The sequence below is a fragment of the Oncorhynchus tshawytscha genome, linkage group LG06 (genome assembly GCF_018296145.1).
Source record: "Oncorhynchus tshawytscha isolate Ot180627B linkage group LG06, Otsh_v2.0, whole genome shotgun sequence".
In the NCBI taxonomy this organism is placed as follows: Eukaryota; Metazoa; Chordata; class Actinopteri; order Salmoniformes; family Salmonidae; genus Oncorhynchus; species Oncorhynchus tshawytscha.
The window spans coordinates 47595735-47622946 of record NC_056434.1 but is presented as its reverse complement, the minus strand read 5'-3'; the positions used below and the strand labels follow the sequence as shown (position 1 = coordinate 47622946).

Genomic DNA, 27212 nt, shown 5'->3' with positions numbered 1-27212 from the left:
CTGGCATGGGTAGACCTCACTGGCCTCTCTAGCACCGCCCAGGCTGTACTGGACGCCATTACTTTTGACCACCTTTCTGATTATGGTGCGTGGTGTGAGGGTGGACCAGGTTGCAGGGTCTTTGACTTCCTGTCTGTCTTCTTCTCGGAGTCCAGTGTCTTCCTGTTGACGGCAGTTGTCGTAGAGCATGGATGTACTCTCCGTGGTGCAGAATGATCCCTTGCTCGACATTCTCCATTTGTTTTTTGTATGCTATTTTAATGAGATTTAACCAATGATATCAGGCCACACCTGGCCATGATTACAGACACCCGTCTTTTCACTATATAAATGAGTCATCCCACAGTGTTTGTTATTGTACCCTGATGAAGACAGCTTCTGTCGAAACATTGGCCATAAATATTTTTGCATCTGAGCTCCTAGAGTATGCTGCTCTCCTTTATATTTTAAGTGTTCCGCTCCGCTAGCCAGCACATCGCCTAAATAGCTGTGCTTTTCTTTCGCCTCTAGGCCTTGAAATACATCCACAGGTACACCTCCAAGTCACTCAAATGATGTCAATTAGCATATCAGAAGCTTCTAAAGCCATGACATGATATTCTGGAATTTTCCAAGCTGTTTAAAGGCACCGTCAACTTAGTGTATGTAAACTTCTGACCCACTGGAACTGTGATTCAGTGAATTAGAAGTGAAATAATCTACCTAAACAATTGTTGGAAAAATTACTTGTGTCATGCACAAAGTAGATGTCCTAACCGACTTGCCAAAACTATAGTTTCTTAACAAGAAATTTGTGGAGTGGTTGAAAAACGAGTTTTAATGACTCCAACCTAAGTGTATGTAAACTTCAACTGTTTTCACCCCACTTGACAAGCTACCTCTGACCAAACCCAATAAAAGTTGACATAGTAAGTAAAAGACAGGACATAATTTCATTAGATAATAATTTAATATAAACATTCAAATTCAACATACAAAAACTGTTGAAACACATCCTTGGCTCCTCTCAAATAGTCTAATCATTGTAATATATTTTTGACAAAAACAAAATTGCACATGAGAACATTTAAACTAGATGTTTGACTATCCTCGCCTGGTGATGTGTTTAAAGGGTCTTCCCCGCTGATCGACTGTCTGGCAGAGAGGATATCACAGCATTCAGCAGTCTCAAAAATACATGGGACAATGATGAGGGGCCAAATAAATACTTTTGCAGGCAGCCATTTTGACGTCACCATGGCCAGCCCTTTAATTTTCATGCGATTGTTAATGTGTTTTTTTTTTTATCACTTCTTAAAACAAATAGCGAAATAAACAGGTAATTTGATCTCTTCCCTTGGGAGACACTGGAACAAAAAGTTACATACTGTAGAAGGCAGCAGCGAGCGTCACTATTTGGGGAAAACCTCCTTTAAAAACACTCAAGACAGACGCACATCAACATCCCAGTTAGGATGCCATAGTCAGTCAAAAGTCTTCAACCCCGTACGTAAAGGTAAAAGGTCAAAAATAAAATTAAGTGACATGAGGAAAAAAAGGAACGTGTAAATTAAAAAGGGAAAAACAAAGACGTGTCACTTAATTAGCAGGTCTATACTTACGTACATGATGTAAGGTGATATAACCCTGAGTGCGTGGCCCAGAGTTTGGACAGGGAGGGAGTTCATTCATTGGCTTCGGTGATGAGCGAGCAACCGTCCTGCCCACAGACGTCTCCCGGCTGGAGACAGTCCTACTGCGGGAGTGTCTGCCTCTAGAGTCTGCCCCCCTCTCTCTGGCTAACCTAGGCAGTGGTCTGGTCTGATTGGACTTAGATGTAACTTTTTTTTTTTTTTTTTTTTTTTTTGTGGAGGGGGTGGGGGTGGTTATCCTCAGTGATCCTCTCCCTCCATTTTGCTCCAGACTAAATTTAGGGGCTCACTTAGACTCACTCCCACCTCTTGACATTTGTCAACAAGTTTCCTCAGTTTATCAGTTTTACCTCCCTCCGCAGCTTCAAACAGCAGGCGCTGGAAAGGGAGAGAGGAGGGGGTAGGGGGGGGGAGGGGGTAGGTGAACATGCGTGCATTATCTCCCAGGTGGAACAAAAAACTAACTTTTTTTTGTTGAGAAGTGTGTGTGTGTGTGTTTCAGAGAGATAGTAACTGAGAGGGAAATTACATCTTTCCATAGGGTGGCACACAGTGGAAGCTTTTGCAGGGCTTGCTGATAAAGAAGCCGGACCTACAAAAAACAAACAAAAATACCAAACGCAGGATCCACATGTCAGTTTAGCGGAGGACAAGGACAAAACAGGAGAAGGGGCGCGGAATGAGGTCAGTGGTTTTAGCAACTAGTTTAGTTTGTCTCTAATAGACCAAACTGTTACCGAGCAACAAAATCCAAACATTCCATTTTGTCCCCAACGTCAGTTGTAAGCCTTTTAACTGTCATACATTACATTGTGGCGAACACTGACATTAGCCTGTAGGGAAGAAATAGATTACAACAAAATGAAGGGAAGATTATGGGACAGCTGGGTCAAGGTAAATATGCAAAGCGAAACACTGACAAGAGGTTGGGACAGCAGCAGTCATTAACATGTTAACAGAGCAACATACATGATATACTGTACATCCAAACCACCCCCTGCTAACTTACGGTCTCATCTCCCTCCGTGTCATATCCCTCTCCCTAAACTTTAACCTTCACCCATCCACTCCCTTACCAGCAGGGCTCTACAGTGAATCCATTTTACTCGCGTATGCACCAAAATATTTTGCTGTGCGACGAGCACCAGTTGTTGCAATGATTATTTCACTGTACCGCAGCCCATGGAGAATACACCGAGCGCAGATTCATGACCATCATGCTTGCACCATTACTACAAAGAAAACAGCTTGTTACGTCAAATGTTTTTCATTGTGGTCCTACATTTGTGTGCTCCTAAATTTTTCAACTTCAGTGCTCTTTTAAAAAAAAGGTCAGCATAGAGCCTTGACCAATCTTTCGCGCTTCTATTTTTGCCCAACTAGTCTTTTCCTTGTTTCACTGCCCCTACCCACTTCGCTCATTGCACCCTGCCCACCCAACCCTACCCCCCCCCTCTAACTCACCTCGGAGCGCTCCTTGAGTTCCCTCTCCACAGCGATCGCTCTGCCGAGAAACACAGCACAAAAGCCTGTCAGCTATTCCCGCAATTCAAGTGCAGCGGCTTTTCAAAGCTCCGATTGAAGCAGGACAGAAGCGGTATTTTGTATGTGAAAAAGGCCATTTGAAAAGTGCATCAGAACAGTGAGAAACCATCTAGAAAGAGAATCACCTTATAATAAAATAATTCACAGCGCAGGAGAAAGTTTCGACTTACATTTTCCAGTTGGCCAGATAGTTTGGAATGCTACTGCTCAACATTCTGGCCTGGAATTTCAGATGTTCTATATTTCCGTCCTGCCACTCTTGATACAGCAACCTATACAACAACAACAAAAATCTAACCTAATCGTCTGGAGAGTACAGACAACAAAATAAGACTGGAGCCGCAGTTATAACACTAACCTAGATAATAATAGATTCCACAACCAGTAACTAACAGAGATTAAACAACAATAACAAGGCTCTAAAACAGTTCCAACTTGAATATATTCCAACTTCAATCACCCTCTGTCCGTGTCAAAGCAAGCGGGACTAGTTTTACAACAGGTTTAGGCTGGTAGTGTCGTGAGGTGATGCCAGGTGCTTTGGGTACCTCAGGGCCAGTTCAGCGTTGGTGGGCATGGTGTACTTTAGTCTCTCCAGGATATGGGGGTGCTGGGACTGGGGCAGACAGCGCAGGTAGTGGAACATAACCTAAGTGTGGAGAAGATTGCAATTGCACATTTCAAATACCACAAATGCTAACAAAAGGATTCAACTTCATAGACCCTTTCTGATCAACACTGGATTTCTTTGTTGTCACTGGGGCTCATCTGATCACTCGTCAGAGTGAAGACAAGTCCAGTTGCGGTTCCATTACCTTGTTGTGAAATCTGAAGCAGCTCCAGTACTGGGCCGAGCTGAACGGAACCTCCAGCCTGGAAGGGACAGTTACTAGGCAACGCTGGACCAGGTCTGATAACATCCGGAGCTCTCTGCCGTTGGAGGGGCTCCCAGCTAGCTTACTGCTGGTAAAAAGGAGATAACTGGAGAGAACAGTAAAAAGGTTAGTTAGGTTAGGTCTCTGGGCCCACCCCCACCTGGACGTTTGCCAATGTTAAGGCAGCCCCTGTCAGAAGCTGAGTGGAGGATAGCCGCCAACCATGCTGTGGTTGGTTAGTTGGTAAGGCCTTCTGATTGGATGCAAAGTCATCCTGATGAAAGCCTGTGCTCCCAATTGAGAACCCTTTTATTGTATGTGTCTGTTTATCATCGCTATAAAGGAGCATTAGATCTGGCTCGACTCTCATCAGATGTGGCCCCTTCATCCCATGGGAGGAGTTGCTGTAAGACATTGTAAGACTTGACTCACTCCATCCATAGCTTTTGAAGGACATTTAGCTGCATTACAGCTCCCAGGGCTCTCTCGAAAGCATCCATCGCCTCCCCAACACTACCGTGCATCCACTGCCACAGACTGCAAGACAAGACACCAGAAAACACCGTCTCGGACTGTATGAAATGACTTATCAGGAAGCCCAACTGTCATGTTTTATTGTATTGATGAATGAATGAATAACCCAATTCTAAAAACCTTTATGAAAAGGTAACCTTATTATAAACTGTTACCGGTAAAAGTTAACAATGGTGCATTGAACTGCCATATATGACTAAGAACTGGGCTTATGTGTAGGGCAGGGTCAGCCCGGCTTATCACAGCACAATACTTACCAGTGGACGAGGTTCAGGTAAGGCTTTTGGTGACTAAGCTGCTCTTGAAGTTGCTTTTTGATAACTGGGCCTCTTAGGATGTCCTCTGTTGGAATACCAAGGATGGACCTTGAAAAGAAATGGAGATTGCATTAATTCATTGAACATTTAACCATATACCCCCTATACAAAAAAGGAAGCAACTTGGTTTACAAAAAGTCAGTTTAATTTTTTTTTTTTTTTTAAATTTAAAGTTAAGCGAGTTAGGACACTCATTCCTGCTTAAGTTCTGGGAGGAAATGTCCTACCGTAGCACATCCACAGGTTTCTGTTCACTTCTCTCCCCATCACAGAAAGACAGGACAAACTCCCGGAACAGAGGAGTGATGCAACTTGACTTCTCCTGTTCAGAGACACATACAGTGCCTTCAGAAAGTATTCACACCCTTGACTTTTTCCACATTTTATTGTGTAACAGCCTGGATTTAAAAAGGATTCAATTGTGATTTTGCCACTAGCCTACACACAATACCCATAATGTCAAAGTGGAATTATGTTTAGACATGTTTACAAATGAATTCAAAATGAAAAGCTGAAATGTCTTGATTCAAGTATTCAACCCCTTCATTGACAAGGCTAAACAGAAGAAAAAAATGCTTAACCAGCCACATAATAAGTTGCATGGACTCACTGTGTGCAATAATAGTGTTGAACATGATTTTTGAAGGACTACCTCATCTCTGAACCCCACACATACAATCATCTTTAAGGTCCCTCAGTAGAGCAGTGAATTTCAAACAGATTTAACCACAAAAGGAGGTTTTCCAATGCCTTGCAAAGGGCACCTATTGATGTTTTTTTTTTATTTTTTTTAAAGACATCTAATATCCCTTGGTGCATGGTGAAGTTATTAATTACACTTTGGATGGTGTATCAACACACCCAGTCACTACAAAGATACAGGCATCCTTTAACTAAGTTGTCGGAGAGGAAGGAAACCAATCAGGGATTTCACCATGAGGTCAATGGTGACTTTAAAACAGTTACAGAATATAATGGATGTGGATGGACCAACAACATTGTAGTTACTCCACTAAAATGACAAAGTGAAAATATAAAAAAATATGTCAAAACATGCATCCTGTTTGCAGTAAGGCACTAAAGTAAAACCGCAAAAAAAATGTAACAGAATTGAATTATGTCCTGAATAAAAAGCATTATGTTTGGGGCAAATTCAACATCACTGAATACCACTTTTCAAGCAAGGTTGTGGCAGCATCATGTTATGGGTATGCTTGTCATCAGAAAGGACTAGTGGAAAACCTGGTTCAGTCTGCTTTTCAACAGACAAAGGGAGAAGAATTCATCTTTCAGCAGAATAATAATCTAAGTCCGAAAATATACTTGAGTTGCTTACCAAGACGCAATTGAATGTTCCTGAATGGCCTTGTTAATTTTGACTTAAACTGTCTGGAAAATCTATGGCAAGACTTGAAATTGGCTGTCTAGCAATGTTCAACCAACTTGACAGAGCTTGAAGAATTTTAAAAATAACAAAATGTGCAAATATTGTACAATCCAGGTGTGAAAAGCTTTTAGAGACTTACCCAGAAAGACTCTGTAATTGCTGCCAAAGTTGATTCTAACATGTATTGACTCGGGGGTGTGAAAATGTATGTAAATGAGATATTTCTGTATTGAAATTTAAATACATTTGCAAGATTTCCTAAAAACATGTTTTCACTTTGTCAATATGGGCTACTGTGTATAGATGGGTAAGAATGTGTTATATTTAATCCATTTTGAATTCAGGCTGTAACAAAATATGGAATAAGTCAAGGGGTATGAATACTTTCTGAAGGCACTGTAGGTTAGCTAGGTCATGAAGAATCTTAGTGCAAAAAAACACAAAAATGATGTCACTACATGTAAATTGATAATGCCCTTCTTAATTGACTCTAAAGGGATATATAACATTTGAAATGACCAGGAGTGCCACCCAACCCACAAAACAGACAGACTGACCTGTGCCAAAAAGAACTTGCAGGTGTGGTAGAAGACTTCTGCATTGTGTGGACACTGGGACAGAGCCCGTAGCCACACGCAGACACCCTGCTCACAGTCCCCCTTCCCCACGTAGAGCCCTGACAGTGCATCTAACAGGACACATGACTGCGGGCACAGCGCCAACAGGGACTCACACAGCTCCAGGCCCGCATCGTACCTACGGGGTGCAAGTCAGTTTTAAGTTAAGACTAGCAAGTAGATATTAGTAGAACGTTTAATGACACACACACACAAAGACCTTTCTTGTCCAAACACAAAAGTAAGGCTGGGCGATAAGACCAAAATGTCATGATATTTTAATAACTTATTTGACAATATTTTATGTTTTTTTTTTAAATAAAAGTTAAATATTTATGAGTAGTTCATGAACCTAGGGTGGCAAACACTATCTACAGTACCAGTCGAAAGTTTGGAGACCTAGTCATTCAAGTGTTTTTCTTTAGTTTTACTATTTTCTACATTGTAGAATAATAGTGAAGACATTAAAACTATGAAATAACACATATGGAAACATGTAGCAACCAACAAACAAAAAAAAGTGCTCAACAAATCAAAATATATTTTATATATTTGAGATTCTTCAAAGTAGCCACCCATTGCCTTGACAGCTTTGCACACTCTTGGCATTCTCTCAACCAGCTTTATGAGTTAGTCACCTGGAATGCATTTCAAATAAACAGGTGTGCCTTGGTAAAAGTTCATCTGTGGAATTTTTTACTCTTATGCGTTTGAGCCAATCAGTTGTTCTTTTACCAAATAGGACTAAGTTCATATTATGGCAAGAACAGCTCAAATAAGCAAAGAAAAACAACAGTCCATCATTACATTAAGACATGAAGGTCAGTCAATCAGGGAAATTAAGAACTTTGAAAGTTTCTTCAAGTGCAGTCGCAAAAACCATCAAGCGCTATGAAACTGGCTCTCATGAGGACCACCACAGGAAAGGAAGACCTAGAATGACCTATGCTGCAGAGGTTAAGTTCATTAGAGTTACCAGGCTCAGAAATTGCAGCCCAAATAAATGCTTCAGAGTTGGACACATCAACTGTTCATAGTATACTGCATGAAATCAGGCCTTCCTGGTCAAATTGCTGCAAAGAAACCACTACTAAAGGACACCAATAAGAAGAAGAGACTTGCTTGGGCCAAGAAACACAAGCAATGGACATTAGATCGGTGGCAATCTGTCCTTTTGGTCTGTTGAGTCCAAATTTGGGATTTTTGGATCCAACCGCCGTGTCATTGTGAGACGCAGAATAGGTGAACAGATTATTTCTGCATGTGTGGTTCCCACCGTGAAGCATGGAGGTGGTGTGATGGTACTTTGCTGGTGACACTGTTACCTATGTATTTAGAATTCAAGGCACATGTAACCAGTATGGCTACCACAGCATTCTGCAGCGATACGCCACCCCATCTGGTTTGCGCTTAGTGGGACTATCATTTGTGTTTCAACAGGACAATGATCCAACACATCTCCAGGTGGTGTGAGGGCTATTTGACCAAGGAGAGTGATGACCTGCATCAGATGACCTAGCCTCCACAATCACCCGACCTCAACCCAATTGAAATGGTTTGGGATAAGTTAAACCGCAGAGTGAAGGAAAAGCCGCCAACAAGTGCTCAGCATATGTGAGAACTCCTTCAAGACTGTTGGAAAAGCATTCCAGGTGAAGCTGGTTGAGAGAATGCCAAGAGTGTGCAAAGCTGTCAAGCATGAAAGAATTTCTAATAGAAAACACTTTTTTGGTTACTGCATGATTCCATGTGTTATTTCATAGTTTGTCTTCACAATTATTCTACAATGTAGAAAATAGTAAAATTAAAAGAAAAACCCTACTGAAAGTCAGGCTTAAATCGACTAACATCAGTGCCTGACCTCACTAATTCTCGTGACTGAATGGAATTAAGTCCCCGCAGCAATGTTCCAACATCTAGTGGAAAGACTTCCCAGAAGAGTAGAGGTTGTTATAGCAGCAAATCAAATCAAATCAAATTTATTTATATAGCCCTTCGTACATCAGCTGATATCTCAAAGTGCTGTACAGAAACCCAGCCTAAAACCCCAAACAGCAAGCAATGCAGGTGTAGAAGCAAAGTGGGAACCAACTCCATATTAATTCCCATGATTTTGGAATAAGATGTTCGATGAGCAGGTGTCCACATGCTTTGTCATCTAGTGTACATTATAAGTGATTTCAAAATGGGGCTCTCTCCATTCTGATCGTTTTATACTTTTCAACTTAAACCAAGTGCTCGAGCAATTCTACTCTTCTTGACTGACACGGGGAAGTGGCATGCAGTAGGAGAGAGACGACCCAAGTAGCAAACGCATAAACTACACTAAACAAAAATATAACGCAACATGAAGTGTTGGTCCCATGTTTCATGAGCTGGAATAAAAAGGTCCCAGGAATGTTCCATAAGCACAAAAAGCTTATTCCTCTCCTTTTGTGCACAAATGTATATAAATCGCTTTTAGTAAGCATTTCTCCTTTGCCAAGATAATCCACCTGACAGGTGTGGCATATCAAGAAGCCGATTAAACGGCACAATCATTACACAGGTGCACCTTGTGCTGGGGACAAAAGGCCACTCTAAAATGTGCAGTTTTGTCACAATGCCACAGATGTCTGAAGTTTCGAGGGAGCGTGCAATTGGCATGCTGACGGCAGGAATGTCTACCAGAACTGTTGTCAGGCAATTTAATGTTAATTTCGCTACCATAAAGGCAGCCCAGGACCTAGCCAACCAGATAGCTGATGAAACTGAGGAGTATTTCTGTTTGTAATTAACTCAATCTGATTGGTTGGGCCTGGCTCCCCAGTGGGTGGGCCTGTGCCCTCCCAGACACACCCATCGCTGCGTCCCTGCCCAGTCATGTGAAATCCATAGATTAGGGGCTAGTTCCTTTATTTAAATTGACTGATATAACTGACATCCTTATATGAACTGTAACTCGTTGAAATTGTTGCGTTTATATTTTTGCTCAGTATGTAAAAACAAAACCATTACGTGTCGGAGTTGCGTATCACATTTATCAAACCAAACACTGAAATACCATTATAGAAGGTAAAGTATAAACCCAAACCGGTCTGTGCATCAATACCTGTATTTTGTAAAACATTTGACAAAATACAGGTATTGATGCACAGACCAGTTTGGGTATATACTTATAGCTACCAGAATGTTAGCATTGAGCTTACTTTCCCAGCAGGCTGTAGCAGGCGATGAGATTTGTGTATAGAGGCAGACAGACCAGAGTTCTCTCACTGGGAGGCAGAGTCTGGTCTGTGCACTGACGTACTGCATCTAGCGTTGAAAAAACAAGAATGAAATCAATGCCCCTCTCAGCTGTAAACAACATTTACATCAATGTGGCAGTAATTGTAGAAAAATGTAATAAGTAACTGAGTGTGAAATAGTCGAACTGGAAGCGTAACATTTTTATGCTTGCGAGCAAACTACATTTACCATGAGTAACGGGGGACAAAGTGAACATTTATAGACTGGGTGAAAAAGCTAAGTAGGAGACCTGTAAAAAGCACGGACAATTTCCATGCGAGTCGTTGAACCGCGGCGATGGTGAAGGCTCACCTTCGAACACAGCGATAAGTGTGTCAGGCTCGGTGCGGACGTCGAGCGGCTGTCTCCAGGGGAGGGCGAAGGACTCTGTGCTTACCACCCGGGAAGGGTTGGAGTTGGCCGGGTCATACAAGCTGGCCGGCAGGCGGTCAAACTCTGTCAGGTGGATGAAGGACAGCCAGACTAGGCAGCGGTCACTCGCGGTCAGGTGGTCAGCAATGCACTGCTCAGTGACCGACTTCAAGGCATTCTGGAATGAACAGGGACGCCAGAGAGGTGATTGTTTGCCCTTGAGCATCTTGTGCATTTTGTGCAGCAGTAGCTAATCCAAGAGGTATTAAATAGGTTTGGCCTGATGGTGGGAAAAAAAGATGCCATACGACTTGGAATTGCCCTGGGAATTGATGTGTGCAGCTAGATTGTTGGCGCTCTCGGGTTATTTCTTCGCTGCTGCTTACCTGTAGGATGGCCAGGGCATTCTGTAGCCGGCCGGTGAACACGCTGAGTTGGACCCTGTAGAGTAGAGACTCCAGCAACTGGAAGGAGAGCCTCTCGGAGAAACCACTAGTCCAAGAACAGTCTAGTAGGTACTGCAGCAGACGACCACACACATAGTCCTTCCCCTCAAACGAGCTCTCCATGGTTAAGTACTGTGGAGAGGGGGGTGTTAGTTTAGGCCTAATACACTATAACAGCATATTGGCTACATGCCTGGCCTGCCAATATTATTCTTCTCAGACCAGTTTATATTTCACAACTCAAGCTTTGATAACTAAATAGATCAGTTGGTGTAGCACTTGCGAGGCACAATTGAAATAACTAGCTTTTATTTTATTTTACTGGATATGATGGTCATGGTGCTTTCAAGACAACTGGGAACTCTGAAAAAAAACAAGGTCAAATCCTGACATCAGTGATCTTCAGGTTGGAAAGTCAGAGCTCTAGAAACATGCCTGAGTTGGATGACCATTCAAAACGATTTTTCCCCAGTTGGATCTCATTATTTTCAGAGTTCCCAGTTGTTTGGAACACGGCATTAGTCTCAGCGGAGGGAGGGACAACAGCAGAGGGTCCCGCTCTCTCACGGTCCCTGCCCTCTCCTTCCTTTCCTCCGGTGAAACCGACCAAAGAGGGGACCCGTCTTCCACCTGATGGCGAAACTCGAGTCGCACTGCATCTGTCTCGTGCACAAATTCATGTTGTTCCTATGACCAGAGAAAGTGAAATAGGCCTACTCCTCAATATTAAAATAGACGAAGAGCTGCTAAGAATGATTTTTTAAATGTTATTTAAAGGCTGGACTATCGATACACTTGGCTACTCATTCATTGCGGCTGCAGTGGAGGTCGTTAGAAGCACGTTATGTTCGGTAATATTGTTGACTAAAAACAGTGTTGACAGTACTGAAAAAACGTACGTTGCTCCCGAGTGGTGCAGCGGTCTAAAGCACTGCATCTCAGTGCTAGAGGGGTCATTACAGAACCTGGTTTGATCCCAGGCTGTATCACAACCGGGCCGTGATCGGGAGTCCCATAGGGCGGCTCAGAATTGGCCCAGCATTGTCCGGGTTAGGTCGTCATTGTAAAATAAGAACTTGGTAACTGACTTGCCTAGTTAAATAAAGAAAGGGTACATATTTTTTTAAACAGCAGCTCCTTGTTGTATTCTTTGACCGTCCCTGGTCATGGTTTTAAAAGTAATGAAATCAAATGGTAGGCTAGTATTAAACTTTGCTGTGGCCGGGGTTGTGGAAGCTGTAGGTAGGTGCATCGATTTGAACCATCTGATTGGCCAGCGCAGTAGGCGCACTCGATTGAGCCACAGACCTCCAGGTCTGCCGGGTAGTCAGAGTTGGACTTTTCAGACAAATGAGATGGTTCAAAATGCCAACACTTTGCCTACCCGGTGTGCAGAGCTTCTGAATCAAGTGCACCTACCGCCTTCATGCTTTTATCGTCGGCTTTTCTACAGAAATGCTTGGTGATCGACTAGGAATGCCTTGAAGATCGACTGAGGACTTACACTCCACCAGACTTGGTAGTCGGGGGCGTGCTCAACAGCCATCTCACACATCTCCTGCACCTCGTCCCTCTTCCCGCGGCGGGAGAACAGAGATAGGTAGTGGCACCAAATCTCGGGGTTGTCTCGGTTGTCCTCCAGGGCACGAGACAGCGTGTTCAACGCAGCATCCAGGCACTCCGCCACGGAGCTACAGGGAAGCAACATAATACAATACTTATATCATATCACATTACAAAACATACAGTACCAGTCAAAAGTTCGGACACACCTACTCATTCAAGGGTTTCTTTACTTTTACAATTGTAGAATAATAGTGAAGACATGAAAACTATGAAATAACACATATGGAATCATGTAGTAACCAAAAAAAAGTGTTAAAAGAAATTAAATATATTTTATATTTGAGATATTTCAAAAGTAGCCACCCTTTGCCTCGATTACAGCTTTTCACACGTTTGGCATTCTCTCAACCAGCGTCACCTGGAATGCTTTTCCAACAGTCTTGAAGGAGTTCCCACATATGCTGAGCACTTGTTGGCTGCTTTTCCTTCTCCGGGGGATCCAAATCATCCAAAACCATCTCAATTGAGGGTTGAGGTTGGGTGATTGTGGAGGCCAGGTCATCTGATGCAGCACTCCATCACTCTCCTCCTTGGTCAAATAGCCCATACACAGCTTGAAGTTGTGTTGGGTCATTGTCCTGTTAAAAACAAATTATAGTCCCACTAAGCGCAAACCAGATGGGATGGAGTATCACTGAAGAATGTTGTGGTAGCCATGCTGGTTAAGTGTGCCTTGATTTCCAAATAAACTCACTGACAGTGTCACCAGCAAAGCACCTCCACACCACCTCCTCCATGCTTCACGGTGGGAACCACACATGTTGAAAACGTCCGTTCACCTACTCTGCGTCTCACAAAAAGACTGTTGGAACCAAAAATCTCAAGTTTGGACTCTGACCAAAGCACAGATTTCCATCAGTCAAATGTCCATTGCTTCGGTTTCTTGGCCCAAGCAAGTCTCTTCTTATTAGTGTCCTTTAGTAGTGGTTTCTGTGCAGCAATTTAACCATGAAGGCCTGGTTCATGCAGTATCCTCTGAACAGTTGATGTTGAGATGTCTGTTTATTTGGGCTGCCATTTGAGGCTGATAACTAATGAACTTATCCTCTGCAGCAGAAGTGACTCCGGGTCTTCCTTTCCTTTGGCGGTCCTCATGAGCCAGTTTCATCATAGCCAGTTTCATCATCTTGATGGTTTTTGCAACTGCACTTTAAGAAACTTTCAAAGTACTTGAAATGTTCCGGATTGACTGACCTTCATGTCTTAAAGTAACGGTGGACTGCCGTTTCTCTTTGCTTATTTCAGCTGTTCTTGTCATAATATGGACTTGGTCTTTTACCAAATAGGGTTATTTTCTGTATACCAACCTTCCCTTGTCACAACACAATTTATTGTCTCAAATGCATTAAGTAAAGAAATTCCACAAATTAACTTTTAACAAGGCAGACCTGTTAATTGAAATTGATTGCAGGTGACTACCTCATGAAGCTGGTTGAGAGAATGCCAAGCGTGTGCAAAGCTGTCATCAAGGCAAAGGGTGGCTAATTTGAATAATCTTAAATATAGTTTGATTAGTTTAACACTTTTTGGTTACTACTACTTTTTTTTACATCTTCACTATTATTCTACAATGTAGAACACAGTAAAAAAAAATAAAGAAATACACTTGAATGAGTAGGTGTGTCCAAACATTTGGACTGGTACTGTATAATACATATCCAATCTGATACACATTCATCACCCAAGAAAACAACTATTTAACACACCAGATCCAGATTTGAGTATGACTTGAGTCGAGGGTACATACATACACAGACACACGAGAGGGTTCACTTACGTCTCTTTCTGGCTGAGGTATTTGAAGGCCAGTTTGATCCACAGCTGTGCATCGCGGGGGCTCTCCAGGACACTGGTCTCCAGGTTAGATATGTCGTCAGTCTCACTAATGAAGTAACGCTTGTCGTCTGGGGTCACACACACATCCATGGCAGCAGACAAACTCCTCTTGGAAAAACCGTCTATGACAAGGATAAAATGTTTAAAAAATAAAACGACAAACAGCAAAAAGATAAAGGTAAAACTCTCCGGGAGAAAAACTCAAACGCTTGTGTCCTGCGCAATTGAAGCGGAGCAATTGCTGTGTTCGTGCCACTTCCACCATTTACACTGCGCTTCAGATCAGTTGTAATTCTGCTCGTCTGTTGTGGTTTGTTGTTGGGAGATGAACCTTCTGACCGAGACTCACCGTACTTGACCGGACCAGGGTTGGCGTCTGCACACTCGTCCCCGCTGTCGTCCCCAGCGCTCGGGCTGGCCTGGCGAGCGGGCTGAGGCCTCCACCTCCGGAGATCCTTACACGTGGTGAAGGGAGGGACTAGACACAACACGAGTTAGACGAGAGTCAGAATGCTTCTATGGTTCCTTAAACTCGCAAGATATTGTTGAGTGAAGAGGAGATGAAACAAAAGGAAGGATAACTCACCATGTCTTTTGCTTTCATTCACTTTGCTCAACAGTAGGACAGCCTTCTGGTCCATTCCCATGCGATCCTTGTTTGTCCCAAAGAGCTTTTTTAAATACTTTTCTGAAAATAGGGACACAAGCAACATTGGCACAACTAACATTGTCAGCGAAAGCCTCAAACATGTATTTATCACGGAGTAAGAGGTTCAAGATTTTTAAAATTTTTATAACTTTCATTATTTAAAATCGCCAAATCCATAAATTCTAAACACAATGGCATTTTAATATTGCCAGATGCAGTGTGGTTCGGTTACCAGTGGCAACACTGATGTCATCAGTAGTACTGCTCTCCGAGCAGCCAATCAACGCCAGGTTGTACGACAGGATATCATGGAAAAGCTGGTTTCCACCGAAAGTGCAATTTCTCATATGCTGCCTAGAAAACAGACCAAGAAAAAAACAACAACATCAGATCACCCAAATGAGGCGGGGTGATTACAATGAAACAGAAATGAATACAGACTCACATGCATGTTTACACACACACTCAGAAGACCGACTTACCACTTGCAGTCATCGTCATTGCATGTGCCTGTGAGGTCGAAGCGGCAGAAACACTTTTTGGGCACTACAACGTTGCTGTAAGACACAGAGCTGAGTGATAACTTCTCCTTGGTCCGAAAGTACGGACTGAACCTGAAGAAAGGCAAAAAAAAAACAAGAAGAGGAAAAGGCGAGAGGTTCTTATTGAAAGCAGGATGCGGTCATTCTTAGCACTACCACTAGTAATGTGTAATTGGGAGACAACCTAGCAGTGAAGTAGCCACCTACCTGTAAGACTTGAAGACCAGGAGAGGGCTGCGATATTGTCCAAACGGGACAGGCTTCAGCTCAGCACGGCTTGACTGGGCAGCAATTATGTCTACATCCACCTCTATCACCTGAACATTAAAACATGTCAGTCTTACCACGGAGAATGAATGGAACACAGTTCTGGACAGGACGTGTGTGTTGTCTGCAAGTTCAGAACTGTACAGTAAAAAACTAAGTAGCATTTAAAATCACAACAAAAAGGTCATTTTAATTCAGTGCGAGTAGGTTCCAGTTATATTATGCTTTACCTTCCCAGCTGGAGGTTTCTCCACAGTGCCACCTAGCGCCCGTAGTTCCCCGAGCAGCAGCTCTCCTAGGTTGGCCTGCTGCTTGTCCATCGTCTGCAGGGCCTCCACCTCCAGCCCTAAGAACAGCTCCCCAGGCCCAGGGGCCTTCACCTTGGCTGACTTGGCTGGACAATCCTTGACCAGTCCAGTCCCACCGGGCTCCAGTTTAGGCTTGGTGAAGGCGCCCGTCTCTCTGAAAGAGCGCCTGCGAACACTCTGGGTGGAGGCGGAGGGCACTGCTGCAGTGGCGGGTTCCATGTCGCCGTCTTCAGTCTCAGTGATATCCTCACTGCTGACCAGGGTGAGTTTATCCTGGGTGAGGTCATGTAGGGATGGCTGGGGCAAAGGGAAGGGGCTGGTGGGAGGGGCACTGGGCTGGCGAGCCCTGGGGATTGGGGTGGAGGTGGCCTGGGGTGGCGGGGGTTCGGGGACGGCTCCTCGGTTGTGGAGGGCCTGGGCCTCCTTCAGCTTCTGGATCTTTAGGGCGTACTCCGACTCGAGCAGCTGCAGACGCTGCTTCTGGGCCAGGAGGTCGGCGAAGTGGCGCTCAGTCCCGCGGGGGGCGACAGAGACTTCCACCCGCAGACGCTTCGCAGGCTGTAGAATGGAGGCAGGGCAGAGAGAACGTTTAGAGAACACAGGCTTAAACTTATGGATGGGTCGTGTGCAGTTGAAAGGAAAATGGGAGAAGACTTTCGAAACAGAGATGGTGTTACAAGTCCAACAACACACATTTTCCACTTCAAAGCAATTCACGATGTTGTGCCCCACTGGACAAGGCCTTGAACACATTTCTATGATATATTAAACAACAAGTAAGGGCTCCGGTGTGGGTGGGTACGTTGTGATGCTCACCGAGGGGTGGCTGATGTCCGTGCGTCGTTTCTGAACCCCTGGCTCTCTGCCTGCGGCGGCCTGGGCTTGGACCATCTCTTTCTGCAGCTTCAAGCTGTGGCTCTTCTTCACTGACACGCGGAGCTGAACACGATGAACCTATAGGGCGGGAACATACGCGACAGACGTTAAAGGGTGGAAACAAAACATTAAGAGCACCTGCTCTTTCCGTGACAGACTGACCAGGTGAATCCAGGTGAAAGCTATGATCCCTTATTGATGTCACTTGTTAAAATCCACTTCAAATTAGTGTAGATGAGAAGGATTTTGAAAGCCTTGACACAATTGAGACACGGATTGTGTGTGCCATTCAGAGGGTGAATGGGCAAGATATTTAAGTGGCTTTGAACGGGGTACGGTAGGTGAGACACACCGGTTCTTGACACCCACCGGTTCGAGTGCGTCAAGAACTGCAACGCTGCTGGGTTTTTCACACTCGACATCCAGCCAACTTGACACAACTGTAGGAAGCATTGGAGTCAACATGGGCCAGCATCCCTGTGGAACGCTTCCGGGCACCTTGTGGAGTCCACGCCTCGACGAATTAAGACTGTTCTGAGGGCAAAAGGGGGGTGCAACTCAATATTAGGAAGGTGTCCCTAATGTTTGGTCAACTCCGTGTAAATGACAGATGAGAGCTAAAACATAACACAACCAGTATGATAAGGCATCAGAACCTTAATCAGGTGTGTTGAGAGTGAAAGACAGCACACCCAGTAGCCCGCCAACGAGAAGGCATGACCACACCTGCTATATACACGCAAAGGAGAATTGAATGAAATGCTCCGTATCCTTCAGAGACATTCCTTTGTAGCTTGGCATCTTCCCAACATTCCCAGTAGAAACAAATTCCTACTCCACTGTGCACCTTCCACTGACTAAAACCTTCAGCCATCCGACTCATTGCTCTCAGCTAGGAGTTTACTTCAAACTTCATTCCCTTTCAGTGTCACTTCCCCTGGGTTCCTCCCTAACTGACACACCTGTTCCTGGAGCCTGTTGAGGAGGGTCTTGTTGGCGCTGACGATCTTCTCCGAGGCCAGGAGCTGTTCTTTGAGCTTGGCCACCTTGGCCTCAGCTGCCTTCAACGCCTCCTTCTTCTTCTGCTCCTGCTGCAAGAGCTGCCTCAGGATGCCGTCGTCCTTCAGGAGCAGGTTTCTGGGAGGAGGGAGAAGCCATAAGTCAGAGTAATTTCCTAATGTGAGACAACTACTGAAAATACCAATGTGTTTTGGGGGGCCTCACCTGTGTTTGGTCAGGTTGGTCTCTGCCTCGGTCAGCTGTAGCTTGGCCGCTGCCTTGGCAGCAAAGTCCACATCGGGATCGGAGCCTGCAGGAGAGGACACAGCTCGGGGACTGTGGTCCATCAGAACCTTCTGTTTCTCCCTACTGCAGTCAGAAAACAAATAAAACAGTGAGACAATTTTTGTCAGTGTTTTTCATTTTAACCTTGATTTGAACCAGGCTAGTCAATTAAGAACAAATTCTTATTCACAATGACGGCCTGGCAAAAGGCCTCCTGTGAAAACGAGGGCCAGGATAAATAAATAAATAATTACTAAGATTAAAAAAAGACAATACAGACAGAAGACGCTGGCAACAGCACAAATACAACAGCAAACAAACAGCGGGTGTGTGTGTGTGTGCGCGCAGGAATGTGTGTGAAGTAAAACATGCTTCCTTACGTAAGGCAACACAAACTAGTGGCAACGACACGTCGCAACAACCTGTTCATCTATGTCCTTTGAACTCCTCCAGAGACACCAGGTCGTGTTTTAGGTTGACTCGGAAGGAATTCCAAGACCACGGGTATAATGAATGAAAGGACCATTTGTAATCCATAGCGTGCCACCATTCGCATTCTAAAGGAATATCCTTCCTCACCTCGGTGCCTTTAATATAGCTAGGCGTGTTAATGAATGGTTGCATCAATCGATAGTTTTTCAACCCAGGCGCAATGTCACTATGTCAGGCCATCTTCTGGGAAAACCATACCTGGCTATTTCTCCTTTCAGCAGACGATACTCGGCCTTCTTGGCATCGGATAGAGCCTCCGGAGTTCTGACTGGTTCGTTCTCCTCAGACCCTGACGTCGGTTTGGCTTTTGCTGCCTAGACGTTCAGAGAGAGAGGAAAAAAAAAGAAAAAAAAGCATCAACTTCCCGTCCCCCTCAGATCATATACAATTAGCACATCTCAAATTAGAATTCTGCCATTCACATATACATTGGGCGGAGGTCCTGGAGACTAAACTGTTGGGCCACACACACGTACCTCTGCAGACCTGCGGGCCTCCTTAATCATGAACTCCAGGCCTCCAAAGACAAACTGTGTCCGTGTAGAGCTGCCGCAGGTCTCCATGTCCGAGTCACTGTCGTCTGAACCGTTGAGCTGGACTACCACCGCCTTGTGCCGCGGGAGCTGGGGGGGAACAATAACAAGTATGAATTTTTAAAAATGGGTCATGGTGAGGAACGGGCGCGTACTTCACGGCTCCAAATCGATTCATCGCCAAGCGGGAGTGTCAATTTACGATCAGATCCCCCTCGTCTTATTCATTACGATCTGAAATGCAAAACTGATCCTATGTCAGCCGTCCTACTCTTGACGCTCAGTGAATACGAGCCCTGGGATGCAGTCGAAGATGAGCTTATTGTTCAGCTTATTGTTCAACTTATTGTTCACGGGCTCTGGGAACACAAGTGAGGCCGGGCGTCATTGGGAACACATGTCCTGCTGAAGGGACCCACGAGTGTTTCCTATAGCAGTCAACAGCGCGAGTTCTAAGCCATTAGTCTTAGAAAACATCACATGGCGTTACTGAGGACAAAGATACCTGTGGCTTCCAAAGTCCTGTTTTACACAACTTAGCTGCAAAAAAAAAAAGCGGAATATGTAGTTCTTGAACAAAAATATGGCACATTAACAAAAATATGAATATTTTCAGCACGTGCAAGATGATCAGAGAAGAAACTCATTTGCGAATCTACTGACTTGTTGCTTCAACATACTTCCATGGCTGTGTTTATAAATGTAGGTGAACAGGATGAATGCCATCCGGAATATTGTGGTTGAAAGTGTCAAAGAAAGGACGCTATTCAGGGCATTGTGGGTTTTAAGAAATGTACATTTTAGTCCTTCAGCAGACGCTATTATTCAGAGAGACATACAGGAGCGATTAGGGTTAAGTGTCTTGCTCAAAGGCACATCAACAGAATTTCCCCCTAGTCACCTCGGGGAGTCGAACCGGCGACCTTTCGGTTACTGATTCAGTAACAACTATGTTTTAGCCTGTAGTATATTATCTCCATTGTGTTATTATCCTTACCACCAGTGGGAGCCTGGGGTGGTGATGCCCCCGGCTGAACTTCTTGTTTCGTGGTTGGGGTGCTGTGTTGAGGCTGACCACACTCCGGTTGCTCATGGGCACCGGCTGAACCAGACTGACCAGGGGGGAGGGAGAGGGGGCCGCTGTCAAGGGTAATCTCCTAAGGGGGAGGATGACATTGTTAAAGCCAGACTCACCAAGCCCACTGTTCAAAGACAATTATTTGCTGTAGTATTGGAAAATATCATGATTGAGTTGCCCATCTCACATAGCAGGGTAACGAGATAAATTAGCATTGTTCAACACCTGTAAATTAACAGAGTGAAAAATATGCATCCTTCTGTTGAGCTGAATTCACTTTGTAGAGTATGACCTACTCCTAAAACACAGATAACACGGGCATGTCACTTTACGCTCCTGTGGCGGCATCTAGTGTTGTACCGCAGGAAGTACCACCTTCTTGTTGGCCATGGACATGAGGCAGGTCTCTCTGAGCAGCATCTCCTCCTCCTCTTCCTCGTCAGCGAACGGCGGCTTGGGGGGCGGCTCTAGCTCATCCGGGGGTGGGGGCATTGGGGGTAAGGGTGGAGGGGGCGCGGACGGAATGACGGACAGGAAACGCGGCTGACCCAAATCCTGGAAAGAAAGAGGAAGCTGTTTAGTTTCACTTGTAAGAGCAGCATGGTTTAGAGTTTATAGAGTGGAACGTACAATTCTGTATTGAGGGGAGTCCATGGGGAAAGGCATAGGCATGTGAGTGAAACATCCTTGGACCTCGAATGGATCATGTACTGGAGAAGACGCTGGAAAGAGACAAGAACAGAATTTTAGCCAATCACATTCGGACAGAAATAAGACTGTCAAACATCACAAAAGCGGCAAGGATTGATGACCATGTCCCAACATACAATCTATCCACGATGTAGGATGGGTTCTATATAACACCTTCAGAAAGGTTGAAAAGTGTTGTGAGTGCATTCGCAGGTGAGCTGATTGCTCACCCGGAGAATTGGTCTCACTGTCAGTATCCATGGCAACCTCGTCGTAGTTGTCATACTGGTAAAGGTTCCCTGAGGTGTCCAATCCCTGTTTACCAGAAGACTTCCTAGTGTGGTCGCTGTCTCTGGACTGAGGGGGACAAATAGACATTTTAACTTCAACATTTTCTCAGTCTCTCTCTTATCTGGGAAAGTGAACATTTCTGACACAGATCCCCATCTCTGGCCCCTGCCTCATAACCACTTGTGTAGATCTGTAACGATTGGATAGCTATAAGCAATATGGTGAAAAATGTACCAAGTATATCAGATGGCAAGGTAGAGCCACCTCCATATTACATACTCATATCCAATCCTTTCGAAGCTACTTGATGTGCCTAGGGAGTAGGGGCGAGGGCATTCTGGACTGCGAGTTGTTTGAGTAAAACATAAAATAAACGTTTTTAAACATTAAAATGACTAAAAACCAAATCGAAATGGTAAAAATGACAATGAACCAACATTTATAGTCTCTTTACTCTGTCCTGATTGCTAACAGTCATCAAAACGAAAGCTAGATAGCCAGGAAACATAAAACAATTCAAAGCGATGGATAGAGGATTTATATTTTGACATTTTGACAGCAAGGAAATATAATACACTTTAAGTGCGGCCCTCCGTACCTCGTTGAAGACCGAATGCAGCCCGTGGGTCAAAGTGAGTTCGACGCCCCTGGGCTAGGGTCTAGGATGGGTTTCTGGACAGGAACTCTCGCTCTCTCCCTCTTACCTTGCTCGGATTGCGCACCAGTGGCGGCTTGGAGCCCCCGACCAGCTTCATGAAGCGGTTGTACTGCTCGTCCTGATTGGACAGATCCCGGATCTTGCGGATCTCTTCCTCCCTCCTGCGGCGTTCCTCCTCTTCCTGTCTCCGCAGCTCGTCCTGGTCTCTCTGCTGTTGGAGCTTCCAGGTCCTCAACTGCTGCTTCCGGAACGCCTGCTTGGCCACCGAGCCTGGGGTACAGGAATCAAAAGGGGGGACATTTTGGGGGGAAAAGCCTAAGCAATACATAAGCAGTTTTGTAAAGTCAAGTTTGAGCTTTAGAAATCTAATGAACTCCATGTTGGTACCAAATGTTCCAAGACTAGAATGTCAGTTTCATGGAACGTTTGGTGCCAACATTGAGGACAGTTTGTATCTGACTAAGCAGAAAGGCCCTCCTCACCTGGGCTGACCATCTTCCTCCCTGGATAGCCCTTGACCGGCGCTTTGCTCTTCTCCACTGGAGGCTTAGTCCCAGCCTTGGCCTTCTCCTGGGGCTTGTTGGCCAGAGCTTTGGCCTTCTCCTGGGGCTTGTTGGCCAGAGCTTTGGCCTTCTCTGAGGCAGCAGACGAGGCAGACCTGGTGGTGACTCTGCCTCTTTCAGCTAGGTTGGATACACTGGACGTAGAGCTGGATGTCTTCTCCTGGGAAGGCTTGGCATTGGTGATCTTCTCCTGGGAAGGCTTGGCGTTGGTGATCTTCTCCTGGGAAGGCTTGGCGTTGGTGATCTTCTCCTGGGAAGGCTTGGCGTTGGTGATCTTCTCCTTGCTCGCATTCATTACCTGCTGTTCTTTCTGGTGCCACTTCCTGCTGGCTGACTGCAAGGCCAAGAGACGCAGCTGCAGCTCAGACAGCTCCTCGTCTTCATTGCTCCCCTTCACTTTAGACTGCAGGGGGGAGGTAATTATAATGGGATTTTAAATTGGAATGGCCTAAGGGCCAGATGACCTGGATCCTAACTAGACAACAACAATACAACTCAACGTTCGCAAGCGTGCATTGTGTCAATGGACATTTCCACATCTCAAGTCAACATTTGTGACTAAACCACTTTAAACTAGATAAAGCCTAATGCCTTGACATAAAACATTTTAACTAGGGCTGCCAAACCATTAAAATAGTGAATTGAGTTAATGACAAAAAAAAAATCACAACTTTAGAATTTGATCAAAGTTTGCCCTAAAGAAAGATCTTTCCATTTAAGAATCAGTATAGAGTTAGACATACTATGTTTTGATTGTAAGAGATAGAAACACAAAATGATCTACATCAGAATGTTTGAATAGCACTTTTACCATATATACAAAACTCACCGTAATATGCAGCTAGCTGTTAATGCTCACAACGTTTAAGTAGGCCTACTATCAATGTTTACGTATAACACTTGCGCGCAACACACACAATCCCCAAATCCAGAACAAATTCAAGAAAGCGTACTGTATTACATAGAGATATTATTGCATGGCACACTGTTCCATCTCATATTGCTCAAATAAAGAGCAAACCTGTTTCTGTTTTTTTTTTTTAAACATAAAGCAACACCTCACGGCCCAACCCCTCTCCCCTGTTCGACCTAGATATGTAGCTCTCTCCTTGAGGTGTTCTTGTCTATTAATGTTCTGTATTATGTCATGTTTAATATTGTGTGTGTAGACCCCAGGAAGAGCAGCTGCTGCTTTTCAACAGCGAATAGGGATCCTAACAAAATACCACGTACAAAAGCTTCAGGCATACTAAATGAGTGGGACTATAGGGAGAAGAAAAAAAAAACACGGCTCTACAGATACAAAGATCAAAGAGCTTAAAATCATTGTCCAACAATGTTATGATAACACTGTAACCATCTGTAGTGTTCAGATAACTTTACACACATAGGCCTACACTCTCCCACCCTCCCACACACTCTCTCACATACTCCCACACACCCCACTCTTGAAGAATCTCTTTGAGTAGCCTATTCCTTTTCAATTTTTCCTGTGCCATCCAAATGTGTGCATAGACTAACCAGTGGTCAAAGTTATCAGGTCGCTAGCTAGGTAACATGACTAACTAGCTAAACAATGTTCACAGGTAGTTTAAAAAAACAGCCTGCGACATTCGCAAACAAACAGAGGCAGTAAAAACAACAACATAGCTCTGGTAATACTGGGCATAACTTTACGTGATTTGGGCTAGAGGCACATGGTCTTCAGCGACGTAAAGGCCCAAGCATCGCCTGTAGCTGTGTTTCGTGTGGTTTTCGGGCCTAAAAAAAAAAAGGCCGTGCGGAAACACGCACGCTTAAAAAGGTTATGTGAGGTGTAGAAATGTGCGCCGATAGCATGTTAATAACGCGTGACACGTTTAACTTTGACGGCCCTAATTTTAACAGATGCCAACCTTGACAGGGGATGGAGTGGAGTCCTCGGATGATTCGCTGCAGCACACACAACCGACTTTCGAATACTTCGTCTCCCCCTCTTCCTCCGGGCCCTCAGATTTGCTGCGGCAGCACACACAGGCTGTCGTGTCCTTCTCCCCTGCCTTGTTCGCCTCTTTCTTCAACCCATCTTTCTCCTCTTCTCCTAAATAGTCAGTAGACAAGACAAACAGGGTCTTAACATTGTGGCTGAGAAAAACAATACATCATTGATTATGGTCAAGTCTGCTTCACAATGTTTCCTTAGTTCGTTACCACCACTGTCGCCATCGCTGCAGGCTTGTGTTGCAGCGTGGCTTTGGTACACACCTTTGGGAATAGCAAACGGGGTAGCAACTGGTTCAGCTGGACCTCTTTCGCTCTCCGTGTCACCGTCCTCTTTCTCTGGATCTTTCTTTTCCGTTTTCGTTTTGAGCGCATCAATTTCTGCCGGAGTGAGGAGTTTCTGTCGTAGAGGTTTGAGGTTGAACGCCTGAAATACCTTCTTCTCCTCCGCAGCGCTGTCATTGGGAATACTGTTAGTGTCGGGTAACGACTCGGTCTGGGGATTACTGGCAGAAAGCTCAGGCTCGTTCAGAGCCGGGAGGTCTTCTTCGGGCTTCAGAACCATGTTCTCTTCTTTTCTAATACATTCCAGCTCCAGCTGAATCTGTTTGTACTTGGTGAGGAGATCCTCAAAGCTCTCGTTGACACCATTCTCGGTTTTGGCAGCATTGTGGTGCATCATCTGCTTGTTTCTTACCTGATTCCTCCCCATCATTACCTTCTCTGAATTCATGAAGTGAAGGAAATGCACAACTCATGAGTTTGATTACGACACACAAAGACTGACACTAATAGCAATATGTATTTAGATCCAAAATCCATTTCCTGGTTAACAACACAGTGTTTTGTTTCTAACTCAAAATGCTACCAATCAATTGAGCTTTGATGGCAGGGAGGAGAATATTGTGTAAAATCAACTGCTACAAAATGGCAGATATATTGTTAGCTAGAGGCGATATGGTAACTACAATCAAGGCTAGTACAACAGCATAAACAGAGAAATATGTTACAATATGTGGTTACATTTGTTAGGTTTTTACCTTCAGCAACATGGCACACACTTTGCAATCATACAGATGCCATGAGATGAATGCCAAAGGATACGTTTGTTTCTCGAGGGAGATTCTTTCTTGTTACTGTGATTCTCTCCGGGCCCATAACGGCCGGGGGGAACCCAACCAGTCTCTCTCCCTCCACCACATCCGTCTCCCCAGCCTCCCCGTCCCCAATCCCCGCGACCGTCATCTTCTGGTTTCCACCGGTGCCTAAATCGACCCAGGGCTGTGTGACTTCGTTCCCAGAAGCTGGAACGTGGGCTCTGGTCACAATGAGGCCCCAGTGGCGGCGGCCGATCGGGTCCGCTTTGCGGTCTGTGGTTCGGGGGGAAGGGACTGTGCGAATGAGGTCCGCGGTTGTATGGCATTAAGAGTCGAAAATCTGTAGGCTGGCTACCCATAAGAGGTGGTAAACTGCGCGCCGATGGTTTCGATTTCCGTGAATTTCGTGATGAGTTGTTGTTCGTACTACTAGGCCTCATTGTATCCTGCTGTATAAGCACCTTTTCGTCGGTGTCATCATCGCAGATCTCCCCGTCTTCCAGCTCCCCTTCGTCCGTCCGATTGCTTGACTTTGAATCCATTTTGTAGAGTAATGAGGTATTACCTTAGTTAGACTAGTACTTAAACGTACAACATATGTTTGTAATTACAAACTTGGATGTATTATTGTGTTGTTACGCCAACGTTAAAGAATATAACGCTAACTACGCTATTTCTCTCCCTTCTTCTGCTTGAAGCCTGGGGAAGTTCCACCGCAGAAGTTGAGGGGGGGCCGATGTAAATTTGTGACGCTATGCAACACGTCAAATGCCTCGCTTGGGTGGAGCTCCAAAGGCACGTATGCGGACTTCTTCTTCTTCGATGAGGTTTAACCGCGGTTGGCATCCAAAAAATGTTGCATTACCGCCACCTACTAGACTGGAGTATAACTCCCTTATACTATGCTTGAAAGAGTAAATAAATAAAACAAAAACCCTACCATCTAGCAAAACACTCCCTATTTTTTTTTTTAAATAACAATATTAGTAATAATATATATACAATACTCCAGTATTTAAATCTATTTAGTCCTACTTCAGGATGGGACACCACCACTCATGCCATGGCCACATGGCATTTCTCATATATATTTTACTGTGAACTGCTGCTGCTTACTATCAGGCAGTGAGGCAGGCTGTTGCTGAGGGAGTGGTTGGCCTTGGGAAGGTGTGTGTGTGTTGAGAGAGCCCTGCAGCAGGCAATATGTATGCTTCCCTGAAGAAACAGTTTGGACGAGTTTGTGCATATATTATGACAACATTTTGTGATGTTTTTGTTCGTTTTGAACTTCCGTTAGGGTTTCTTTGGCTGTTCAAGCACGCTATATCTTTTCTGGAGGCAAGCCGAAATACGCCCCTTCTTCGGTGATTGGTCAACAGTATGGATTCTTCAATAAAGTCTTTGTTGTCATTCAACGAGAGACGACTGATTTTCATGCACATTTTTTTCAT

General features: G+C 44.6%; 1 protein-coding gene across 1 annotated transcript; it reads right to left on the bottom strand.

The window, feature by feature from the left end:
• Positions 1–1239: 1239 nt before the first annotated feature.
• Positions 1240–26510, bottom strand: LOC112252640 (zinc finger C3H1 domain-containing protein). Its single transcript, XM_042322761.1, has 36 exons — positions 25769–26510; positions 24929–25387; positions 24580–24764; positions 22604–23087; positions 22168–22391; positions 21403–21529; positions 21113–21204; positions 20858–21037; positions 20402–20561; positions 19696–19763; positions 19348–19494; positions 19070–19185; positions 18320–18463; positions 18058–18232; positions 17036–17173; positions 16142–16777; positions 15852–15961; positions 15585–15716; positions 15335–15456; positions 15040–15141; positions 14803–14931; positions 14395–14575; positions 12496–12682; positions 10932–11123; positions 10486–10723; positions 10095–10200; positions 6847–7045; positions 5130–5224; positions 4843–4950; positions 4484–4588; positions 3992–4157; positions 3725–3825; positions 3347–3448; positions 3096–3135; positions 2161–2223; positions 1240–2009 (listed from the first exon to the last, which is right to left on the bottom strand). The coding sequence occupies exons 1-36, from the start codon at positions 26301–26303 to the stop codon at positions 1872–1874; spliced, it is 6486 nt and encodes a 2161-aa protein (XP_042178695.1). The 5' UTR covers positions 26304–26510; the 3' UTR covers positions 1240–1871.
• Between the last annotated feature and the right edge of the window lie 702 nt (positions 26511–27212).

Excerpts from the sequence above, each read along its gene's own strand:
- LOC112252640 (XM_042322761.1), bottom strand. The coding sequence starts at position 26,303 with ATGGATTCAAAGTCAAGCAATCGGACGGACGAAGGGGAGCTGGAAGAC. Across the intron at positions 18,464-19,069 it reads CTGAAAGGAGAAATAGCCAG|TAGGGAGAAACAGAAGGTTC; the intron begins GTATGGTTTTCC and ends TTCTGACTGCAG. Across the intron at positions 15,457-15,584 it reads AATGACGATGACTGCAAGTG|GCAGCATATGAGAAATTGCA; the intron begins GTAAGTCGGTCT and ends TCTGTTTTCTAG.